Below are 22,591 nucleotides of genomic sequence, written 5' to 3' on the forward strand. Positions count from 1 at the left end.
TCCTATCCATCCTAGAAAGGTAAAGAGGTACACCTCATAAATACAGTCTTTTGAACCTCACTTGGTTACAGAAAATGTATTCTGTGCTCCCATCTGCTATGTAACCTAGTACAATTTCTACTAAATCTGACAGAAGAGAAACAGTTTCAGGGAAGTTAATGTAATGAAAACAGGTGGATGGAGAAAAATAATTTCCTGTAACCAAGGAGTCTTAGAGGAGAAGACTGCAAAAATAACTCAAATTTCTTTCAGGTATTTGAAAGTCCACAGAGAAATTTCACACTGCTACAACATCCAAATAAACCCTAACAGACCCCAGGGAGTTCAACTGGTAGGGCCAGCAGTATAGGACACAAAGCTTTATTAATTCCACTGCTCACAGACACATTCCACCAAAAATCAGCACTCAGGATTCCTATAGAACTTCTATGCCAATGGAAATGGGGGCAAGCAGAAACAAGGGTGAAAAACCAGCACTGCCATCAGTGAGGAATGTGGACCCTACTTCTCCCCAGCAAAAATGGACAGAGTGCAGGAAAGCTAATTTGCAGCAGGGAACAGACACCCACGCTATGCATGCAGGCAATTTATACTGAGATATCGTGTAATTAAATGGACACCTTTTCATATCCATTTTCAAACAGCCAAAAAGCATTACCCCAGGCAGTGAATTTGGAGCTGGCAGGAAAGCAAGAGTTATTACACGAGCAAAACTAAAGCCAAGAAACCATCTAGCAGACTGCAATCAGAAAATGCCATTTAATAAGAGTGAAGGAGCAACCAGTAGCAGTAATCAACTGAGTAACAGCAGTTGCCACAAGCATGGTTAATGGACAAAAACTCAGAGGGGATTAGCTTTTCCCAAGATCCACTAGTTCACACTTTCTGCAAAAGAGGAAAAAGAAAGAAGGTTTTGCAAAAATCAGAACATTCCTAACTGAGCTGGTACCTGAATCCGACAAATACTACCAGGAGGGTTTCCTATCAGGCTTCCTGCTCAGTTTAGTAACAGATGCATGGAAAGTAAATTCTAATCTTAGGTAGGAAATGTTTTCCACAGTCCCAGAATTTGATAGGGCCTCTGAAGACAGAGGCTACCTAGCACTGAAGCAAGAAATTTGACTGAAGAACTGTGAATGTCTGATATATATTGGCTTTCCTCCGGTGTGGTCTTTGGAGAGAAAAGGCTGCTGTGATTTTAGTCCTCAGCACCTGACACAAACAACAAAAACACTGTTTCTGTGCATCCTGTTTCTTTGCCTGGAACTCCTCCAGCTCCAAAAGGCCGCCTCAGCTAGCCAGGTACAGCAGGATCCCGAGCACTGGGATGGCCAACCTCATGCCCAGCAGGTGCTCCTCCTGCCAACCATTTCCTTTTTGTCTGAACAGGCCTAAGCCAGCCTGAAGGCTGCGTGGATTTCATCCATGTCATTGCAGTTTCCAGATGTCTGTGACTTGCAAAGTTACTGACCCACTTTAGGACACCTGGGTGTTATCCAAATTGACAGATGCCTCTGCCCGGCTGTTTTCCTGCGCTGTCTCCTCCGTGCTTAAAGACTGAGGCAGTGCAAATGCAAGTAGTCATTTCCAGGAGAAGCACCAGCATGCGTGAGAGCTGAGGTTCAGAAAAAGTCTTTTCCTTGAAGAACAATTCTTCTGTGGATTGGAGGAATGCAGAATGAGAAACAACAATGACATGACCCCATGTGTGCCCATACTCTCCTTCAGCCCCTGTACCACCTCTCAGAATATGCTTTTACTACTGTTACCTCTGAGGTCTATAAATGAGCGGTTTCAAATCCCTCCTGTGGCAACAGCAAGCACAGACAGCTGAGCCAGACACATGAATAAATCAGCAAGAGAAGAGCTGTTCAGCCAACACAGTGTCCTTCAGGCTGACTCCTCTTTGGTTCATAGATCCAATCTCCCTTTTCCCTGCAAAACCCAAAAGCAGCAGGAATCAGCTGAACAGAGGGAAAAGCTGGAAAGCAGAGGGGTCTCCATCAAAGATGTGTGAGATCCAGGTTAAGTCCTGGTGTAGCTATTTCATTTGACACTGAATCTAGGAAATTCCACCATAGCTATGTTCGTATGGTAGACAACCATGGGACCAACTCCGAGATCTCCTAGCAGTAAAGCCAACTGAGCCCCAAAAGCACCAGATCAGAAAGGCCTCAGGCAGCTCCACTGTTAAACAGACTGAGCAGAACAAGACACTGCCTCCAGAAGTCTTGCACATCTTGAGTCTGGGGAGAAAATCACATCTGGGCTTTTGAGAGGCAGCTCCTGAATTCTGACAGCAGCCCCCCCAGAAGCACTGCGATGGCTGACCACAGATGATGCAGGTGTAATAAGCAGACCGAGCTGTGACCATCTAACATGCCTCCACATTTGAAGCACAGGAACACTGACAACAAGAAAGCCTGGATAATGAAAGGAGGAAATGCCCACACAGACCTTCCAATCTTGTAAGACATGACAGTGCATTTGTCTAACATAACAGTGGCTATCTTTGAGTCAGAAACCCAGAGAGCAAATGAGCGTAATATCTGACTGTGGTGATCCCCAAAGACATTGTTCCCCATTGCCTCTTATTTCTCAAATGCCAGCTGCTCTGCAGAGTCCCAGAGAGCTTGCTTTGCTGCTTGCTGTTCCGTGGCTAAATTCAATCCTTCTGCACTGAGGTGTTCAGAGGACTGGGAGAAGGATGTGACACAGGAAAAGGCGTTGTTTCCTCATTACAAATCAGATAGCGTGACTGACATCAAAAGACAAGTACACAGATGGAGCAAGCAGAGCATGGAGCGAGGTAGGGAAAGAGCCCTGCTGATGTAAAATAGGAAAAAAAAATAAACCTTGCCAAGGTAAAAACATCAGGCAAAATATTTCCTGCACTAGAGCAAGATATTTTCCCTCTTCAACTCAGGTATGCTTTCCTCCTTCCCATCTCCTGCACATATCATAAGTTCATAAGTTCATAAGTTCATAAGGTTGGAAAGGACCTATAAGATCATCTAGTCCAACCATCCTCCTATCACTATCTCTACCCAACTACTAAATTAAGTCCTTAAGCACCTCATCTAAACGCTTCTTGAACAGCGCTAGGGATGGTGCCTCAACCACCTCCCTAGGCAGGCCATTCCAGTGCCTGAATATCTACACACATTACTATACAAATGCCAGGGCAGTGCACTGATTCCCTTGGGAGGAAATCTTACAGTACACAGGTAAGACATGCTGCTCACATCACTGCCTTCTACAGAAACCTCCCACTCTGCCACGAAGAAGACAACGTATGAGCTGCATAGGTCAAACTCTTCCCCTGTTGCCTGTCCCATGGGCCTGGCTCCTAAACATGTAACCAGCTCACAAAGCTACCACCTCACCACCACGCACATCCATGGGAGCTGCAATGTCTGCTGGGCTGGCTCCAGGTCTGTGACTTCAGTGGAGCATCTGTTTGTGTTGGGAAGAGAATGTGGTTACAATTCAGATACAGCAAGAGCCAAAGCTATAAAACACACTGATGTCTCCTACCCAAGCAGAGATGCTACACATGTTACAGGCACAGCCAACGCATTTCACTCAGGCAAACCTGCCTGCAAACCACTGACAGGAAGGAGAGGATGGGTGAATAACACACATCTAACATGTACCTCTTGTGTAGCAGAAAGTCTTAAAGCAGGAAGGCAGGCTTAGGGTTCACACAAAGAAAAGCATGAAAAATAGAACAAGGCTTTTTACTAGACGACACAAAAACCAATCAACCAAAGATGATGATTCCTTCAGGAACTCTCTACTGCAGAGCGAGGCTCAACAACAGCCTTCCCTGAACCCACCACGGTCTGAACAGACTTGTCTTAAAAGCAAAGACTTTCTGGCTCCCAGAACAGCGCCCAGGAATTACTGACTGTTCAAGGAGTCGTTTGGAGAACCCCTGCCTGTCTGCAGACACAGACTCTGCAGATGACTGCTACCACAGCTTTGGCACTATGTTTCAGATTAAATCCTTGGCAGGAATCTGTTTTCAAAGAAGGAGCATCCAGACTTCATCTTCCACACCAAGAACAAAGCAGACAAGCCACTCTCACCTGAGAGGACAAAGTCTGCCTTTGGCTGTTTTCCTCTGTTTTCAGCTCACTTGAATTTCTTCCTTCTTCTTTCACGACTGTTCTTTCTCTACGCAGTAATTAACACTGCAAAGAAACTAGCTGAGATTGAAAGACATGAATTCCTGAGGCTCCTTCCCCCTTCAAGCAAGAGGGAGAAGCTGAGAAATGTTCTAAGGAATAGGTGTCAACAGCATTAGGACCAGTGAATCCATTAAATCCGACGGGTTCCTGTCGATATATGCATTTTAATGCATTTTCTACTCACTAGTGGTCTACTCAGAAACATTTTTCACAATTTCTTGCCCAGAACCTCATTTTTTTCTTCTAACACAGAGGCTATTACCCTCTGATCTATCTATAAAGCCAGTCCAAAGCACACACAAAATAAGAGCCATTGCTCAGACACTAAAGAGCCACAGTGATACACTGAAATGGACAGATCTTCCCTCTGGCTAAACCCTTCACTGAATATACACAACCTCATTCCTGCCTTGAAGAAAACAGATTGAAGTCCATGTCAGAGCCAACAGTCAGAACACGTGTACCAAAACGCCTACAGCACTCCACTACCCGCTAAGCAACCAGCTGCAATAAACTTGTCCTTACCACCCCCAACGGAGCAATGTGCTTTTCCCAACTATTTTAAGTCAACCCCTTTTCCAGGGTCTGGGTTCCCTATTACTCTCCTCTCTTTAGAGAATAAATTAGGGGTTAAGTGTGGCTCACTGTAGATATATTGCCTTTTGCAAATGCCAGCCTTACCTATCTCACTTCTCAGGTAAGAATGGCAGATTTGTTTCTGCCCAGAAAAACTGGAAGCAGTCAAACAGGGCAGCATCCTTCAGCTCAGAAGATCTAAGTTCAGTTTTGCCCACGTTCCACCCTAAAACTCTTGCATTTTGCTATAAGAACAAATAAAATAAACGTAAAAGGCAGTGCAAGAGTTTTGTCCTGCAGACACTTTATTCCTCAGCTTCTTCGTTTCTCTTACAGAAATCTCCAAAAAAGCAATGACCAGCAAAGCATCCTTTGTTCCTATGCACTTTGGTTTAGGGTGACAGCAAACATTTAGACTGAGGTGCAATTGCAGTTGTTGAACTGAGAAGTTTAACTTCTGCTTTCAGGTGAGTGGGACATTTACCTGGTTCCCATCTCCTCGCTTTTCAGTGAAATTCACAGCACTCATGTTTCTGCAGAAGTCATGATTAAAGCCGGGACAGAGGAAATCAGCAAACAGAAATAAAAGCATTCAAATACAGTTTTCAACAACGCACAACTTAAACAGAAGCACTGCAAAGCAGTGAGCTCACACTAGCACAGCAGTACGTACTCCCTCAGAAAAATCTGCATTTCGGAGCTATAACCCAACTGCACAAAAGGCATTTTTCAGGTGTTGGCACAAATATTCCCTGGATGATGAGGTTACTGCTGAGTGTGATGACATGTGTGAATTTCTCAGACCTGCTGGACATATCGACACCTGTTATCACACAACTTGTTGAGTCGTGAAGCTGTATGCACCAAAAAAACCACAAAAACAAGCACTAGAAATTGCTGACGTGCCCTGGAGGCATCAGGCCTGCTGGCAAGCAAAGGCAGCCTACAGCCTTCTAACTTAACAGTGGGCACAGGCTGGGAAAGCACATTTTAAACAGTTCCAGTCCTATTATCTGCCAGACCTTTGCTAGCCACCAGACACTGGGGGCTTGCTTTATTTAGCTCTTGCTATACATAAGATTATCTGAAGGGACAAGAACAATACAGCCACTAAGAAGCCAGCAAATTAAAAGATCATTTCATGCAATTTAAATGTTTGGCTGGGATCCCCTGAAGCCTAGAAGGAGGAAGTCACGGGGAAGGAAAGGCAGATATTCTGTTTGAGGCATGTTAGCAAGGAGGAAACTGAGCCAGAGCATTAGCTGGGAGAATTATTCCTGCTGAAGTCAGATTACTCTCTGACTTGTCTGTTAGCCTCTGCTTAGCAGCACGGTAATGACCCAAAATTGCAGCTGACAGATTGGTGCTGAGAGCATGTCTCATTGAGGCTACTGGATGAAGACGGGCCATTACTCTTTCAATTTTGGTCTCTGAAGCCTGTTAACATACATTAGGCTTTTCCATATGCTGCTTTTTAGCCGGGTGTCCGGGGCAGCTGCCTGAGCCTCAGTCACCACCCACACACTCAGGCCCTGTCTAATGAAAATGGATGACAACCCCAACTTAGTAATGGGATACAGATGGACTGAATGGTTTTTCGTTTTGATACATATTTTCATTTAAGAAAGTCTCGGGAGTATGAGGTTTTCATTTTTGTATCACTGTAACTTGCTCCCCCTCATCCGCTGCATTCTTCAGGCAGAACAGGAATTGGAAGTTGCAAACACTGAGCTTAGCTGAATCTCTGAGGTGCAGACAGACCCACATCCTGCTCTAGCACTGCTCCTCCACTGATGGCCCTGCCAGGCACGTGTGCTCCTTCACTCTCCTCTTCTACTTCACCTCTTCTACGTATGTTGCAAGCTCTTCTGCCTCCTGCAGGACTGACAGCGAATAATTAAACGGTTTTCTCATGGAGCCTCCTGAATCTGTACCTGTGAGAACACGTGCCTGAGGGGCTGTGCAATGGGCATGCCAATCAAGGGTCATCTCCCAGCAGGACTCCTCATTCTTCAAGTTATTCTTGCTAATAATACTTGAATTCCAAGAAGAAAATGGCATAAGCAGAGTCCAAATGCTGGAGAAGTGTCAAACACTTCCATGTGACTAGTGGGAAAACCAGGCCCATCTTTCTGATGACACCAACAGAGTACCACTTACTCAACAAACAAATATACAGAGTAAAAGTATGCAACATGCAGGCACTGCTGCAGCAGGGGTGTCTTTGGCCCAATGTCCTTTGCTGCAAGCTGCCACTGCGAGCCTACAGCTAAGAGGCAGTCTCTTTAAAAGCACATCTCTCACACCTCCTGGGCTAACTCAGTGACCAGCCTGGGCCACTGCAAAGCGTGCTGCACGCAGACCAGGCAGGACTCACTCACAGCCTGGCACCCTGGCTCTGCACCTTGCACAGGGAAGTCCCCAGCAGCCTGTCAGGCTGCCTTTGATGTTCCAAAGTGTTCCTTATTTATGGTTTCTGCCCTCGTGCTAAGCCCTTTCAAATAACTTGGAAATCATCACCTTAATGCTAGGGCAATTTGCCTTTGACATCTTATTTACCAGTCACCTACCTTCCCGGAGAGGTGAAGTCTAGTTACGGGTTTCTGAGGGACAGGGTGAGTGCCTGCATGTGCATGTGTGAAAATGGGATGGGACTCAGGAAAGCAATTCTCCCTGAATCTTTCAGCCTTCATTACAATCCTTCTTTCAAGTGCCAGCTCTGATTTATGGCCTGTCTTTTGGAAGCAATGAAGGCCTGCAGCTTGAACTGACCAGCTGTCAGACCAGCCTTACAGAAACATATTAACCTGCCCATGCCTGCCTAGATCCCACAGCCGATATGAGGAGTGGACAGAGACAGGGTGTTCTTGGCACACTGCTCCCACCCAGAGCACTCCTTGGGGCTGTGATCCTTCAAAGGTAGAGAAACCCATGGATTGTGTGAGGGATACTGTCAAAATGTAAGCCTGGTTAAAGCGATGGAGGACATTCCCTTCCCTCACCTTGCATCCTCTCCCACAGCAGTGAGTCACATACTGTTGGGACTGCTTTGCAATACATTCTCATTTTTATTCTGGAAGGCAGTGAGAGGCCACCAGTGGCATCTCTTCCCAGTCATTCTGCTTCAAGCTCACTCTGCTCCACGGCACACCAAGCTGCTGCCGAGCACGGAGCTGGGTTCAGTTACCCTTTTCAGAAGAGCAATCACAAAGCACTTTCTGGCCTGCTGGCTCCCAGCAGTGGGTAAATTCATCACTTCACAAAGATGAGTGCTGCCTGCAAGCCAGCATTTCAGAGCAAAAAGACTGCTGCTAGCTCCCCATGGCCTTGGGCTCCAGGAGGGAATATTAATGTTTCCTAGGCACCTGCAGCTCCCTGTCTGTACACCTGCACCTAAGCTTCTGGCAGAGGACCTCTCACCATGGGACTGATTTCGCTCCAACTGGATTTGCAGCACAAGGCCAAGGAGGCCGAGCTCACAGCGTGCGGACGTGTCCTGACCTCAGGGCTTCACCCTGCAGTCTTGTCCCAACCAGAAGACTTAAAAGCACTGTGTAGAACACCACTGCAGAAATCTCTCCTTTCCCCTACTGATTGGGCTGCTGCCCTTGCTAGGCTCACCAGCTAATGCAGACAGCAAACCCAGAGCTATCCAGACAACTTGTTCTCACAAATACATAAATAATGCACAGCTAAATCAACTAGATGCAAACTAGTTTTGTTCCATGCAGAAGTGACTTCCTTGGCTCCTTCCTCTCTGTCAAGAAGAGACTACACAGACCAGCCAAGCACAACCTGGTGAAGTGTCCTGTTTTAACAGCAGACTTGACCTCAGGCAAGTTCTCAGATACACCATTTATAGCTTTTACATTAAACATTAATTAGTTTAAAACAAGAGTCCTCCAGGCCCCCAAGATACAGCTAGAACCAACCTCATTCTCAGCTGCATGCCACTGGCCAAAGAGACAACGTGCTCTCTCGTGGGGCAGCTTATTACTCCTCTGAGCACTGACAGACAGACCCTCACCCAGCCCTGCCTATCACTGAATACAAGATGCTCTCTGGGGATGCAGAAGACATAGATTTTAACTGTTCAGGTTTCCTTCACCTCCCAGATATTTCCTCTGAGTCTTTTTACAAGCCCTATGTAATTTAACAAGTGGAAAGCAGGCATGTTGGAAGGTTTGAATCCATATTCAAAGAGCTCTCTCTTAAACACTTGTCTCAAAGAGACTGAAAGGATGATGTTGACTTCATTAGGGACCTCCCTCTCAAGGCTGCAAAACGAGATACAAATCTAAGAATGAGGGCTCAGTCAGCTCCAAAGGTGCTGGAGTCAGCAGAGAACACACAGCTCAGACGTGCCTGCGACAGGGCTCACAGGCACAGTGCAGGCAGTTAAACTGATCTCCCTTGGTGTGAGGTAAGCTCCTCAGCAGCACAGGTTACAGGCTGATGGCTTCTGATTGTGGTCCCAGGATAATGCCAATACTCTCAGACCACAGAACCACAGCATGCTCCCCCTCGTGTCCCCCTCCCCAACTCAGCAAAGACAGGAAAAATCCCTTGTATGGGAACTGCTGAATCACGGCCTGAACCACTGATTGGCCACCTGAGGTGAGCACCGAGTCAGCCATGGGGGCACAGGTGGAGGTGATATACCTGTGTGAGTGGAAGGGGTGGAGCCTGGTTCCACCTCTCCCAAACCCCATTTAAGGGCTGACCACCACCAGGGAAGGATCTCTTCTTGGAGATCCCTCCCACGTGGAGTCCCCTGTGAGCCTTGTCATCCTAAAGGTGAGCCATCTTCTCTTTTGTATTATTTGTATACTGTTTATATAGAACTACTTAAAATATACCATCCCCTATACTATCTCTTTGCGGAGTACCATCCTTGGGAGTTATTTACCCCACATCCCTCATGTAAGATACGCTCTCAAGTCACCAAAAAGCTACTGGCACTCAGGGCTTCCTGTGCTGCATGTCTCACACGAGGACACCATAGAGACTGCCCATGGAGCACACCATGCACAGCCTGCTGCTGCGGGCACTGTGAACGCAGGAGCTGAGACAAGCAAGGGAGGTTCCATTTTCAATTTTCTAGAACAAACCTGGCTGCTTTCCCCCAGGTTTACTCAGTATTGCATCTGTGTATTCCATCAACCACAAAATGGATTTGTTCATTTGTTTGAATATCAGACTCACAACTTTTCAAATCAACACTGAGTGCCTCTAAGCAGAGCCAAAGAAGATAACAGTGCAGGACAGAAGATACCTCGGCCAACCACACAATTCATTCTCCCTGCAGTCTTCAGTTTAACCTCAGTTTTCAGCAACTATGATCACGTTAAAGGTTCCTCAGAGGCTCTGCATTGCCTGAGAACAACAGACACAAACCACCACACTATGTGGTACTCTTCTCCTCCCACTAAACTTAACTCCACTTGTCAGCTATCCAGAGACAGACTGTGAAGCCTGATCAGATTGAAACTCTCCTTTTCCCCAGGATGAAAATGAACGCAGTGAAGTATTGATTCCCCACTAGCTATATCCCCTGACAGCATGTATTAAAACATGATCTTCACTATTAAAAGGACATAGAAACAAGTCACCAGGGAAGCTCATAAATCTCAAATTAATATCTGGGTAGTTCCTGCGTAGTATCTATCCACACTTGCACAATTTGATCTCACAGTAATGAGATTTACTCTGTATTCAACAAGGAATAAGCTACCTCAGACTCCTTCACATTCATCACGGAGTGGGATACGCACACCCAGAGCTCCCCTTGCTACTGAACATGCTGCAGGTTCACAGCTGAGCATGGTCCCACTCATCTGCAGCTTTATGCATAAACTCTTCAACACAAACATGCAGTGAATACCACTGCACCACGTGCTGAATAAGGTGAGGGAGCTTACGTGACAGCTGACTTTAAAAGTTTGCCTTCTGGTCCTGCTGAGACAACAACGCGCGCCTTTTTCAACAATCTTTGTTTCAAATGTGGAGATAGCTCACGTGCATGTGCACAATTATTCTGAGAGGTTCTTTAAAACGTGTTGGCTACTGCATAAAAAACAAACAGTGCCCCTTCTGCTTGACTTACACCACTGCGAGACTCACAATGACTTGGTGAAACGTCTACATAAAAACTACCCACGTGTGACACACCATTTATGACTCTTCTTCACACCCCTCCCACTCCTCCTGACTCATCCCCCTGCACTCCCTGACACTTGGCACTGCCCTCGGATGGACACAGCAAGGCTTCAGCCTCAGCACTCCAACTTACCACAGCAACTGCAGAATCACATCCAACTCAAACACTGATTTCAGCACTGATGAAAGAAGCTGCTGGCTCAATGGCGTTGGCCCCTATCCACAGCACGTGCACCGGCGGTGCAGGCTTCCTGCTTGGTGCTCAGCCAGCATGCCTCTGTTTGCACTAGCAGGAACCATCTGCAGGGATGAAAGAAGAGTTCAACTTCCAACCTGACTTCCAAGCTCTAGAGTAGCCTGACTACTCTCTTCTTCAGGAACTACTAACTAATACAGCACATGCAGCTTGCTGAACAGGCAGCCTGTCAGGGCTAACTCCTGCATCCGTGTGCTCCAGGGTTTCTCTTCCTCACCACACATGGGCTTAGTTATTATTATCACATACAAGATTCAATGGTAGATAATAAGGCAGTTCCTTCAAGAATATGTCCAAGGTGCCAATGTCTTGGTCTCACGATGCAACACAGGTCTTAACAACAATAACGGCCGCAACTAGTTCTTCCATGGCACTTGCCTTTCATGTATCTTTAGACAAGAGCCACCATGAACACGTTAAAGATGGAAAAACTGAGGTATTCTAAGGGTGGTAATAATAAAACACGAAGGCTAACAGCAAAGCAAGGCATAAAATCAGGTCTCCTGCATCCCAGCTGGGTGCTCCAGGCAACACAGCTGGAAAGCTCCATATCCCATTACCCATACACTGAGTCACTGAGTTCCCCCAGCAAGGATCTTATTTTTCATTATGGAATGAAAAATAAAAAAAGCCACGGGGCTCTAGCCTCTTCTGTAAGCCAGACACAGCTAGAAATTTTGATGGCAAACAAGGCAGTGAAAATGCAGCCTGACACAGAACAAAGTGGCAGAGGCAAGCCAGCCTACCTGGGTGCAGAGCACTGCACTGTTAATTACTCAGGAGGAACAGGGGAGCTGGAAGTGTTATTTCAACTGCAAGAAGACAGGTTGGCTGCTGATTAACCCATAATGCTGCTGCTCAGACAAGAGGCCTCATGCTCACTGCCATCCATAAACAAGATGTGATGGCTCAAAACCAAGCCAGGGCTAACAGCTTCTTCTAGCTGTGGCCACCCAGGCCCTGCAGACAAGCTCTGTAACTTGCAGCTGGAGCCTGCTGCTTTGCGTGACCTCAAAATTAAAGCAAACGGTGAATCTGCTTTCCAGAGGTGTCCCCACAAGTCAGACCTAAGCGCACAAGCAAGACCAAGGCCTCAGCTGCCTCCTGTAAGTAAATACCTGTGCTAGACTTCAACATGTCGACACTCCAGATCTCACCATGCCTTTCAATTCTAAAACTGAGGTTCAGACCGATCCTCAGCAAGCCAACGTTAACAAAGCAGCAGAACTCACTGCTCTGTGGACAGCAAAGGACACACAAGGAGAGAAGCAGAAGACATCAGGAGCTCCATGGGGTTTTTAAAACAAGTGGTTGGGATACCGAGAAGCAGGGCTGAGCCTGAATTGGGGCCACTTTCCTCCAGACATACAACGAGCATCCAGAGAGCTGCTCTGGAAATAACGCGGTGCCAGAGCGAGGGCGGGGCGGGGCGGGGCCAGGTCCCCCAGCCATCCCCTCCACATCCCTGCAGCCAGAGGCTCCATGGGCAAAGGCGCAAGGAACGGAAGGAGGGCTCTCCCCTCCAGGCCCAAACCCCTCTGCTGCACAAGCAGGGCTGCACACACCCACCTGGACGCTCAGGTTGCAGAAGGAGCTGCTGAGGCCCCACGGATTGAGGAAAGAGACCCTCTGCTCCCCCATGGGCTCCCTCACAGCTACAAAGCCCTCTTCCAAAATGGCCGCCGCACAAGATGGCCGCCGCCCCACAGCCCCGCCCACCCACCCACGAGGCGAGGCCTCGGGCCACGCAGAGAGGCAGACACGAGTCCCCGAGGCACCATGCTTTATTCTCAGGTGTGCAGGAGGACAGGGAAGGAGCTGAGGGGACAGGGTGTGTGTTGACAGGCAGGCGAGCAGCCCGGCAGGGCGGCACTAGCAGGAGGTGAAGGTTTTCCAGAAGAAGTTTTTACAGGGCGCCTTGCGGTCCCGCTGTGAGAGCTGGGCCAGCCGCCCCAGTGCTGCCCGCTCCTCCTCCAGCTTGCCTTCCTCTTCCAGGTCCGGGGAGGCCATGTCTGCGTTCTCCAGGAGCCCTGCCAGCATCTTCAGCAGGGCGTCTCTGCGCAGCTTGGTCTGCTCCTGTGGGCAGAGAGCAGGGATGGTGACAGCCGCCAGGCAGCCCCTCCCCACCATCATCCTCAGCTTCGTCCAGCTCAGCCAACAGAACAAGGGGAAGCATACTGCATTGTTGTAACAGAAAGGGCCAAGAACAAATTAGTGAAGTCCCTCGCTGCCTGCACTAATTAAATCACAGTGAATGCCAAGCTGTTTTCATCATCCTGGCTGCCCAATGTCCACCTTGGGAAGGCCGGAGTAAAGGCATGAGGTACAGGGCAATATTAAACTAAGCACACTGGGCCACAGCCTACCGTAAAATGCTGGGAATTCAATGTAACAGAGGAGAGGGTCCGGTTAGAGTGAGGAGAGGCGCTCTGAACAACTGAAACAAAGCTTAATCAGAAGTGAAACAAACTTAATCAGAAGAGATGGGCAGTTTGTATTTCTGTATTGCAGTGGCCTGACCCTGGGGGAAAGCAGGAGAAAAGATGGTGTACTGCTCCATCCCTTTGCCATACAAGCCTAGGGAAGAGAGCAGTCTGTGGTCTGGAGCTTAAGGGATTTCCATCAGGATCAAGAATCACAGAAAAATTTTGAGTTGGGAGGGACCTGTAAAGGCTACATGGTCCAACTCTCCTGCACTAAGCAGGGACACCCACAGCTCCATCAGTGCTCAGAGCCCCTCCAGCCTGAGCTCGAGTGTCTGCAGGGATGGGGCACCACCACCTCCCTGGGCAGCCTGTGCAGTGCCACACCACTCTTAGTGTAAAAACAGCTGTGAGCTATGTTGTTTCTCTGCTACACATCAAGGAAACCTGAGGAATTCCCTCTTGCTTGAGCATTCCTGGCCCCTGTGACCCTTTAGCAGAAACAGAATGCACTGAGTAAGGTGGGAGAGATGGCCTGACAGGAACAGATGCTGCTTGCCATGCAGATGAGAATCTTGGAAGTGGATTTGGACAGTGCTTCTCACAAATGCCATCCTTATTGCTGGAATGTTGTAGTTAGGCGTTGGCTGTCAGCAGCCACATTCGCCAAGGTGAACAGTTCAAATGATAGATAAACGAAGGCAGAAGCAGTTATACTGAGTTCCCTTGACAGAACGCTTATGGATTTTTCTGAAGAATTTCTTAGCTCCAATTACTGTACATTTTTCCACTCAAAGGGAAATTAGATGCTATGCTTGAAGTAAAAGAACAGATAAAAGTCAGTTTGTGTCCACTCTGACTCCTAGTCCTGCACGGAAGGTACAGAAGTATCTCAAGCCTCAGGGAGGTGGACTCAGACTTGGGAACTCAGTGAAGAGCATTTCCTGGCTCATCTCCTCCTCCTAAGCTGCTTTCCTTGCTGTAAGTGCTATGTTTTAAGCTAGCCTGCTCCAAGCAGAGCCACAGCCCTGTGATGTTAAGAGCCATCTGCTAAGGATTCAGCTCCTTAGTGAAGAGAAATGAAATAGCTATACTAAAATCTCAGGAGATGAACTGCTCCAAACTCAGAGGTGGGAAGGCAGAGCTCAGCCTGCTGCCAGAGGATTGTTCCTTATGCATGATCAGCTGTGGTTGTCAGTGACATGAGGCAGCTCTTCCCCTTCACTAATCCATTGCTAACATTTCTGTTTATAGCCGTTCCTGAGTTCCCTGAGACAAAGACTCTTTGGAAGCAGATTTGAGCACTGGTGGGTCGTGGTACCCCTTTGGGTTGATGCTCAGCTCCCTGCACTACTTCCACTACAGCACATCAGTACGTGGACATCTTTCTTTTGCTCTGTTTTGCATTTCATGGTAGTCTAAATATGAAGAAATTCCATGTATAAACAATTTGTCTGAGTAGATATCACTTCATCAGCATCTAACAATTTTTTTAGTTTGTAGACTACTCTGTGGAGAGTAATTCTATTTTGACAGATATTGGAATCATTATTTTGGAAGAAACTGTGTAGAAAATTCATAATACTTGAAGGCATTTTTACCAGAGCCTTAATGATCTATTCTATGCAACTTGTTTCATTTTCCCCCAGCAGCTAACATTTCCACCAGATAAGAGTTCACTTTTTAAGTGCTGGATTTGCCACTGTGAGAATGTGCAGCTGAAAGTTCAGAGCTCTCCCCAGAAGGGTTAATCTCAGGCAGCTGCAGAAGCCCTGATCTCCAGCAGAAAGCCATTCCTAGCACCTCACAGTGTGTTTCTCACAGCCAGTTCTGCTGTTAATGGGATGTGAGAACACTTAAAGCAGCAAGACACTGATGGATGAGCTGGAGCCAGCACTGAGACAGAAAGAATGATATGGGTGTGCACAAAGAAGTCAGTGCCTTTGAACCAACACTGGAATCCTTCACTTGTCTGTGTAGCTCCTGTCCAGAACTGAAATAACAGCAGCACTACAGATACAGCTGTGAACTGGAGCAGCACAGCTCTGTGTGACCGAACTCAGCTCAGAGGAACCCTGGGGATGGCGAGGAACAAACAGGTGAGAAAACCACGGGGCAAGGGCAGGCAGCACAGAGCACTTGCCTGTGATTATGTTATGCTATTGCTTCCTACCTCTTTGGCCTCTCAGGGAAATAGTCCAGCAAAAAAAAAAAAAAAAAAAAAAGTTATTATAGTGCTGTAGCTATTATAACATTAGAGTTTTGCCAGTTGGTAGGATAATTATATTGCTATAATAAGTTCTGCCACTGCATAGAGCCCGTGCTGGTTCAGAGTGTAATTATTCTAGCAGAACTATGTCGGTATAACTCCCCTTGTGAATACTACTCAGGAAAAAGCAATTTTATTCTGATATAATTACTTCATTTATTATTCCTCTGTTACTTTCTTACTGAACCCATCTTTTAAACATTTGTCCTTCCCAGGAGTCCTATTTAAAATATCATCTCCCTTGATCATTTTACCAATTATGTATCTTTTCTCTCCCTCCCTTGTACTCTGCTTCATTCTCTCATGCTGTACTCCTTCAGCAATCTTATTTTCTCCCTCTCCCCCCTCCAGTCCACTCCGTTTTCTTTGCCAGTTTTTGCTTAGCTCAGACTTCACTTTTGCAGTCCTCTGGAGTCTGCTGTGGTACCTTTCCGAAATAAACGGGCTAATAAGCTGTAGTAATAGCCCCTGCTTCAGCAGTGCATGAAGCTGTACTGTATTGGAACACACAGAGGTAGAAGTGTTTGCATCAGGTAAAACCCAGGTGCTCTTTTTATTCCTCCCCTGGCAACTTCAGCCTGCTTCTGCATGCTCCCATCCCACCCAGCTCCTGCACAGGGTGCATTATACTCACCCTACTGTTCTGTAATGCGAGTCTCTCTTCTCCAGGCAGCGCAGTGGCTCTCACGCTCCACACCAGCAGCAGAACAGACACCAGGCTGGCCACCAGCTGCATGATGCACAGGCTGAGACTACTGTGCTGAATTAGGAAGACTGGGAGAGGGAGCTGTTTCTGGGCTCTCTTCTGCCTCAGACAATGGCTGCAGCCCCTTTTATAGCCCTCCCCCTAGCCCAGTGGGTGACGCAAACAATTAAGTCTATATCAAAGGCAAATTAGACTTTGGAGAGGTTGTTAACACTTGGCTGCTTGAGTGGGATACTTCAGTGCCTCTGGGCTTTCCATGAGCCAGACCTGCAGAGAAAGTGAGGGTTTGGGATTCTCCAATAGAGTGCTGTTTCTTCACCCCCAGTAATTGTAGGAAACGACTGTGCCTCTTCTAGTTAGCTAAATTCTGCTTGGGAACATAAGGTTGGCTAGAACAGGCCACTGTGCTTGCACCAACCTCTGGCCAATGCTGGGTGACTCAGAAGGTAACGTTTTTGGCCAGCAGTACTAGATACGAGCAGCTTAGACCCTCAGCCATTGCATCTAAACATCTCTGGACTCAAGGAGCTCTGCAAGCTGTGATACATCTCACTGTGGAATGCCAGGATGCCTGGCTTTCCCTTTATGGTAAAGTGAGGACACAGGTTGTAGCTATGCAATAACATCACCCCTCACAAATGTAGTTACAGCTACAATGAAGCCAGTTGGTGGTTACTGGGTTTTTGTTTTTAGTATTGTTTCAATGCATCTTGAACCAATCCCAAAAGTATGGATCAACACAGTGAATCCTGACTTGGAGATGCTGGGTTTAAGCCTATTAAAGGGAAAACAAATTACTGAACAACTGATCATCACTGGAGCTGTTCTATGCAGTGGGACTTCAGGAAGAAGCCTGTGATGTGGTGACACTGACTGCAGGCTGCCTGGCATGCATCCTGACCTTATTTTGTCTATGGTTGGTAGCAAAGAATGCTCTGTTTCCACAGAATGAGATCCCAGAATGAGACCGGTCTGGGGGCCAGCAGAAGGTGCTATTTCAGCACTGCTGCCTGCTTTCCTTTGCCCCTGTCATGTAGGGTGGCATCCAATGTCTTGTTCCATTGAGATGTAATGACAGAGCTAAGGATCCCCAGAAGGACTTGCCTGGGGGTGAGCTCCATTCAGAACCAACCCCAACAGTCAAAAGGTGAACTGTTATCCTAGTTTAGCACATACAAAAGCACAGTGAAGTGACTTACCCAAAAGGTTGCTGTGACTGAACAAAATAAGGCAGAAAGACCTGTTCCCCGCTTGCCCCACGCATCACTGTCAGGGTTCTTGGACAGAGCATGATGGAGCTCAGCCTGCAAACAGTGCAGCTCCTAATGCCAACACCACCAACCTGGGTGCTCCTCATAGAGAAGATGCCATCTCATCCACGCATTTTTGAAAAGGAGTACTGGATCCCCTCACTGAAAGTTACAAAGAGGAAAAAAGTTTTTTTCTAAATGATAGGGACTCGTGGGGATTTAATGAGCCAGCAATTTCTAGAAATGAATTTTCCTGAGAAAACTGTAACTCTGTTGCTTCTCATCCCTCCTCACGAGGAGCTTCCATGCACCAGTTTCAGATGAAACATTACCCATTTCCTCTCAAACTCATCTCACTAGTTTATCACAACCTTCGTATTACCCTTCGTAATGGATTCTGTCAAACACTTCTCAGCCTGTCTGGGGCTCGAGACAGAGAGCAGCAAAGGAGCAGGCTCCAGTGGGTAAAACCAATCACGGGGACCTGCGAAATGACCCGCAGCCAATGTGCTCTGGGAGAGGAAAGATGGGAGAACAGCAAATGGAGAAATCACGCTTGGTTGCTCAAGAGGAACGAAGGGCATGTACCTGTGTGAGACGTGGCTGGGCTGACAGGCAGGCAGAAGGTGAATCCCACACTGCTGCTTACAAGGCAGGACTAAACCTCATGGGCTAAGCAGCCCAAAAGCTACACAGACAATAAAAGCAGTGCAACCAGGTCTCCATGCTGGGGGCTGTCTAACCAAACTGCTTGTTCTAATAAATGTGGTTCTGTATACAGCTTTGCCTTCAGAACGGGTTGTTTTTTTATATTGCCTCATTGAGCGAATTAGGTCATGAGTATGACAGTATTTTCCCTCTGAAAAGGGATGATGTGCTGACCCAGAGCAAATCAGCTTGAGGTCTTCTGGGATGCAAACAGTGACCAGCAAGTCTGCCCTGGGATAAAGGGGCAATAATAAAATGATCAGCATCTCCTCGTGGGGTTGGCTTTTGGAGTGCAGACAAAACCTGCACTTCTACCCTGGACAGGCACACATCAAAGCAGGTCCACAGCTGGCACCACATCTCTACAATCAAGAAGCTTAAGGTTAAGGTTTAAGGCCTTCCATTGACATCCTCTTGACACCTTATCTCCCTCAGTTACCTGACTCACTCATTTATAAGTCCTTCATTGATTCTCATTGATACTCTTCTGTTTGGAAGTGTGCATGATATGAGTGGGTTGCTAACACCCTGCAACGAGGGCAGATCTCTCTGAAATCAGCATGCCTGTGAACATGCCCACCACAGCCTGGTACATGATGATCCAGATGGAAATTCAGCATAGAAGGTGGCTTGAAAAGGCCTGGGTAGGCACCAAAGCTCACAGAATATGCTTACACAGTTATGACAACCACCACCTTTTTGTGATAAATGGTGACCAAGTAATGTGCAGAGGAGGTTTTGTCTTCGAAGGAGTTCGTTCCCTCTTGTCAGTACATCTGTACAGCAGCAAAGGCATTACTGGAATACAAAAGGGAACACAATGTCTGGCACCAAATGCCACATTAAGGAATTAGATCATCTCTTATTGCTTTCCTTTGTGGCTTGGATATTTGCTGTCTTCTACCCATGTGTTGCCTGGTCTGAATTTGGACCATCAGACTTTTTTGAAGCACGCTGCAGAATTGCATCAGGTTTCCAGAGCACTCAGGTTCCCAAAGGTGGATACTCAAATGCAGCTGAAGGAAGGGTTGCAATAGCTCTGCTTTCATGTCACTGGAAGCCTTTCTGCTTGCCCTCAAGTTGCAAAGGACAACGCAATAAATAAAGCAGCGCTCATCTGACAGTTGTGAGCCTTCCTGGAAGGGGAAACCAATTTGTCCATGGGCCTGAAATCACAGCTCATTTATCAGGCCAGGCTCGCAGTATTCCCTTGCAGTGCAGTCCCCAAAGGACTCCACAAAGCATTCGGGTGGCTGTGTCAGCTATGGCTTTCATTGGCTCTAATCTAACAAACCCAAGAGCGTGGGCTGGAGCCTACAGCTCCCGCTCATCTCTGATAAGAGCTGCAGAGCAGGTGCAGGGAGGAGGAGGGGAATACCGCAGGGATGCTGCTGTCAGAGCACACATGACTACAAGCCTGTTACAGCTCTCTGGGGAGGCAGAGCCAGAGGAGCTGTGCTGCCTTTTCTGTCCATCGACCTCACCAGGACTGCAGGAGGGCAGGCACACTGCTTCAGTGGTATGCTCAAAACCTTTTATTTCAGTGTGCAACGTAAAGTTAAAACACTTCAGGTTTGCCACTCAAAATCCTCTTCAAAAAAACCAACTACTTGCTATGAAACACCTACTTCAAAATACTTCAGTTCTCCACTGAAAGTGCTTTGCTGAGCTCCAAGCAGGAGACACGTCGGGCTGCAGAGCAGCCTAAGGATGCGTGGGATAACTACAGCCTCACACAAACTGACCTCTGTTACACCACACTCACCCCATCGGTGGCGAGGGATTCCTGAGGGACTGCACATATGCTCTGTGCCTTGTGGGAATTCAGGCAGAAACAGCTGGGCACTGACGTTAGCACAGGGCTGAGAGCTGCCAGCACCGCAGAGGGACCGCAGCTGGGAGAGCCCGACACGGAACTGCCGCACTCCACGTGGGGTGAGGGTCTGGTTAATTCCTCCCCTGCTGCAGCTGAAGGGGGAAACACACACTAAGGTCATCACATACATCACCTTGCCCTTGTTGCTGGCAAGCAGGATCAGCTTGCTTAAGCACATTCCCTGTCAGCGGTGTTCAGTACCAAGGAGAGGGCAGCCCCCTCCATGTTCCAAGTGCGGCTGTGCAGGCTGCAAGCCACGGAGCTGCCCATCAGCAACAGCCTGTCACTGAGATCCTTCACGCTCATAGTGACCTCCTGCCTTCATCTGCTGCACATGTTCTATGATCGAGATCCCCTGGCCCTAATTCCCCACCTTCTGCATATTTAAAAGCATTTAACTCCATCCTACACACAACCAGGAAAGAGCTTCACCTGGACTTCTCCATATGTAATTACATTTCTCATCTTACTTTCTAATGACATTTTATCTGACTTTGTCTAGACCGGAGCTGCTTTTTCATGCTTTTGTCCAAGCTTTCCCCTTTCCCCCCCTACCATTTTATCAGAGAAACTGCCCTCGCCCTGAACTTGGTGGCATATATTACCTTTTTTCTTCTTTGACTGTTTGCTCATTGAGACTGCTGTTCTCTGATGCAAGATGAATTGTCATTCCTACTTCAGCAATCTCTTGCTCCAGCCAAGCTCCATCAATAATTCAGCCAGGCCTTGATAACATTAACTCAGGATGAATAAGACACTCATACCAATTAACTGTCTGAAAGGGCTCAAGAGATATAGGCAAGAGATTTCTCTTAGTTTTTTAAGCTCTTTTCCAAACTCTGAAAAATTGAGTTAGTTTCATAAGTGAAGCACAGAGCAGGGAGCCTGGTGGTTCAAAAGGCGCCAAGAGGCTTAAGCAACTGATGTGCTGAAGCCCATCAGGCTGTTACCTCATCTGACTCCACCTGCTCTGAGTGATATTGCAACATGTGGTTCATGGGACAAAGCCTGTCCCTGCTCACACAGCTCCCAGCTTAAGGAGGTACTGGAACAGGACTGCAGCATGCCTGGACAAACAGCATTTTCGTGGCTCTTTGCTTACGAACAGCCATGCCTGACTGGCCTCAGGCAAAAGCCAGCTAAAACTCCAGAAAAGTTCCTCAAGCTTTTCAGTTGCCCAACTGGAGAAACTACAAAGCCAGCTTTCAAGCATTCGTGCTCAATTGTGTTGGAAATCCCATTAGTTTTCTCCTGTTAGGCATATCCCACTTTGCCAGTCTCTTTTTAATCCCTGGCATCCTTGTGCCTCAGCATCCTGCAGCATAACAGCTCACACCTTGTTACACCCACAGAAGGGATAATCACCTGCAGACACCATTACCTGACAGGAGACTGCCACAACAAATGCTGCTCGAGCAGTGACATGGCATGCAGACCTCGTGGCAGTGCTTAACACATTAGCAAAGGATTTGAAGAGTCCTAAATTGCTCAAAGCTGCTCAGACAGAACCAGCTGCAGAAGCAAAAATTCACGTTCCCTCTCTTACTGCACTGTTAAGGCGTGCTTCATTCAAGCACTGAGGTGTCTGCTATCACAAGGCACTGAAGTAACTGCCTGTAAAGCATATTGATTTAAAGTTACTCAAATTGTTTACCTGACCTTATCTATGCAGAGCACGTGCAACGTGGACAGCAAACAGCCTCATCTTCCTTTTCTCACCACTGCCCACTCACCAAACTTAAAACTTTCTAGAGAGCTCAGAGAAACAGCAGGGAGAAGCTGTGTGGAAGCCAGGAACAGGCTGGAGGGAGCTCTTTTGCTCCGGGGCATTGTACTCACCGAGGGTGGGTGAAAGGCTTGAACCTGTGACTAGTTGGCAGCTGCTCTAAGGTCTTCCTGGATTACAGTCCTAGTCTTGATTCCAGCTCCAGGAGAAAGTGCTAGAGGTGGTTTTCTATCAAGGATGAAGGGCTGAATGGGGCTCAGGTCCCATAGCAATGTAAAGAGGAGTAGCTAGAGTCAGCCTCTGGTACACTGATCTGTACTTTGTAATAAAAATACAAGAGCAGAGCAATGACAATGCCTCCACAGCCTTCTGTGCAAGGACAAATCAAAGGGGAAAAAAAAGTGTCACCCAGACAATTTAAGAGACAGAACAGCTGAAATGTTCTAGAT

General features: G+C 47.3%; 1 protein-coding gene across 2 annotated transcripts; it reads right to left on the reverse strand.

Moving 5' to 3' along the window:
- Positions 1–12,952: 12,952 nt before the first annotated feature.
- CORT (cortistatin) lies at positions 12,953–21,991 on the reverse strand. 2 transcript variants are annotated; one of them, XM_065738048.1, is made up of 3 exons: positions 20,306–21,991; positions 16,511–16,849; positions 12,953–13,260 (listed from the first exon to the last, which is right to left on the reverse strand). In XM_065738048.1, exons 2-3 carry the CDS (start codon positions 16,610–16,612, stop codon positions 13,057–13,059), a joined length of 306 nt encoding a protein of 101 aa, XP_065594120.1. In that variant the 5' UTR covers positions 16,613–16,849; positions 20,306–21,991; the 3' UTR covers positions 12,953–13,056. The 2 variants fall into 2 exon arrangements, with proteins under 2 accessions (XP_065594120.1, XP_065594121.1); XM_065738049.1 differs by lacking the exon at positions 20,306–21,991 and having other exon boundaries at positions 16,511–17,127.
- Positions 21,992–22,591: the final 600 nt, after the last annotated feature.

This window comes from Cyrtonyx montezumae, unplaced genomic scaffold (genome assembly GCF_038088225.1).
Source record: "Cyrtonyx montezumae isolate F1298 unplaced genomic scaffold, pur_monq_1.0 scaffold_21, whole genome shotgun sequence".
NCBI lineage: Eukaryota > Metazoa > Chordata > Aves > Galliformes > Odontophoridae > Cyrtonyx > Cyrtonyx montezumae.

Excerpts from the sequence above, each read along its gene's own strand:
- CORT (XM_065738048.1), bottom strand. The coding sequence starts at position 16,612 with ATGCAGCTGGTGGCCAGCCTGGTGTCTGTTCTGCTGCTGGTGTGGAGC. Across the intron at positions 13,261-16,510 it reads TCGCATTACAGAACAGTAGG|GAGCAGACCAAGCTGCGCAG; the intron begins GTGAGTATAATG and ends CTCTGCCCACAG.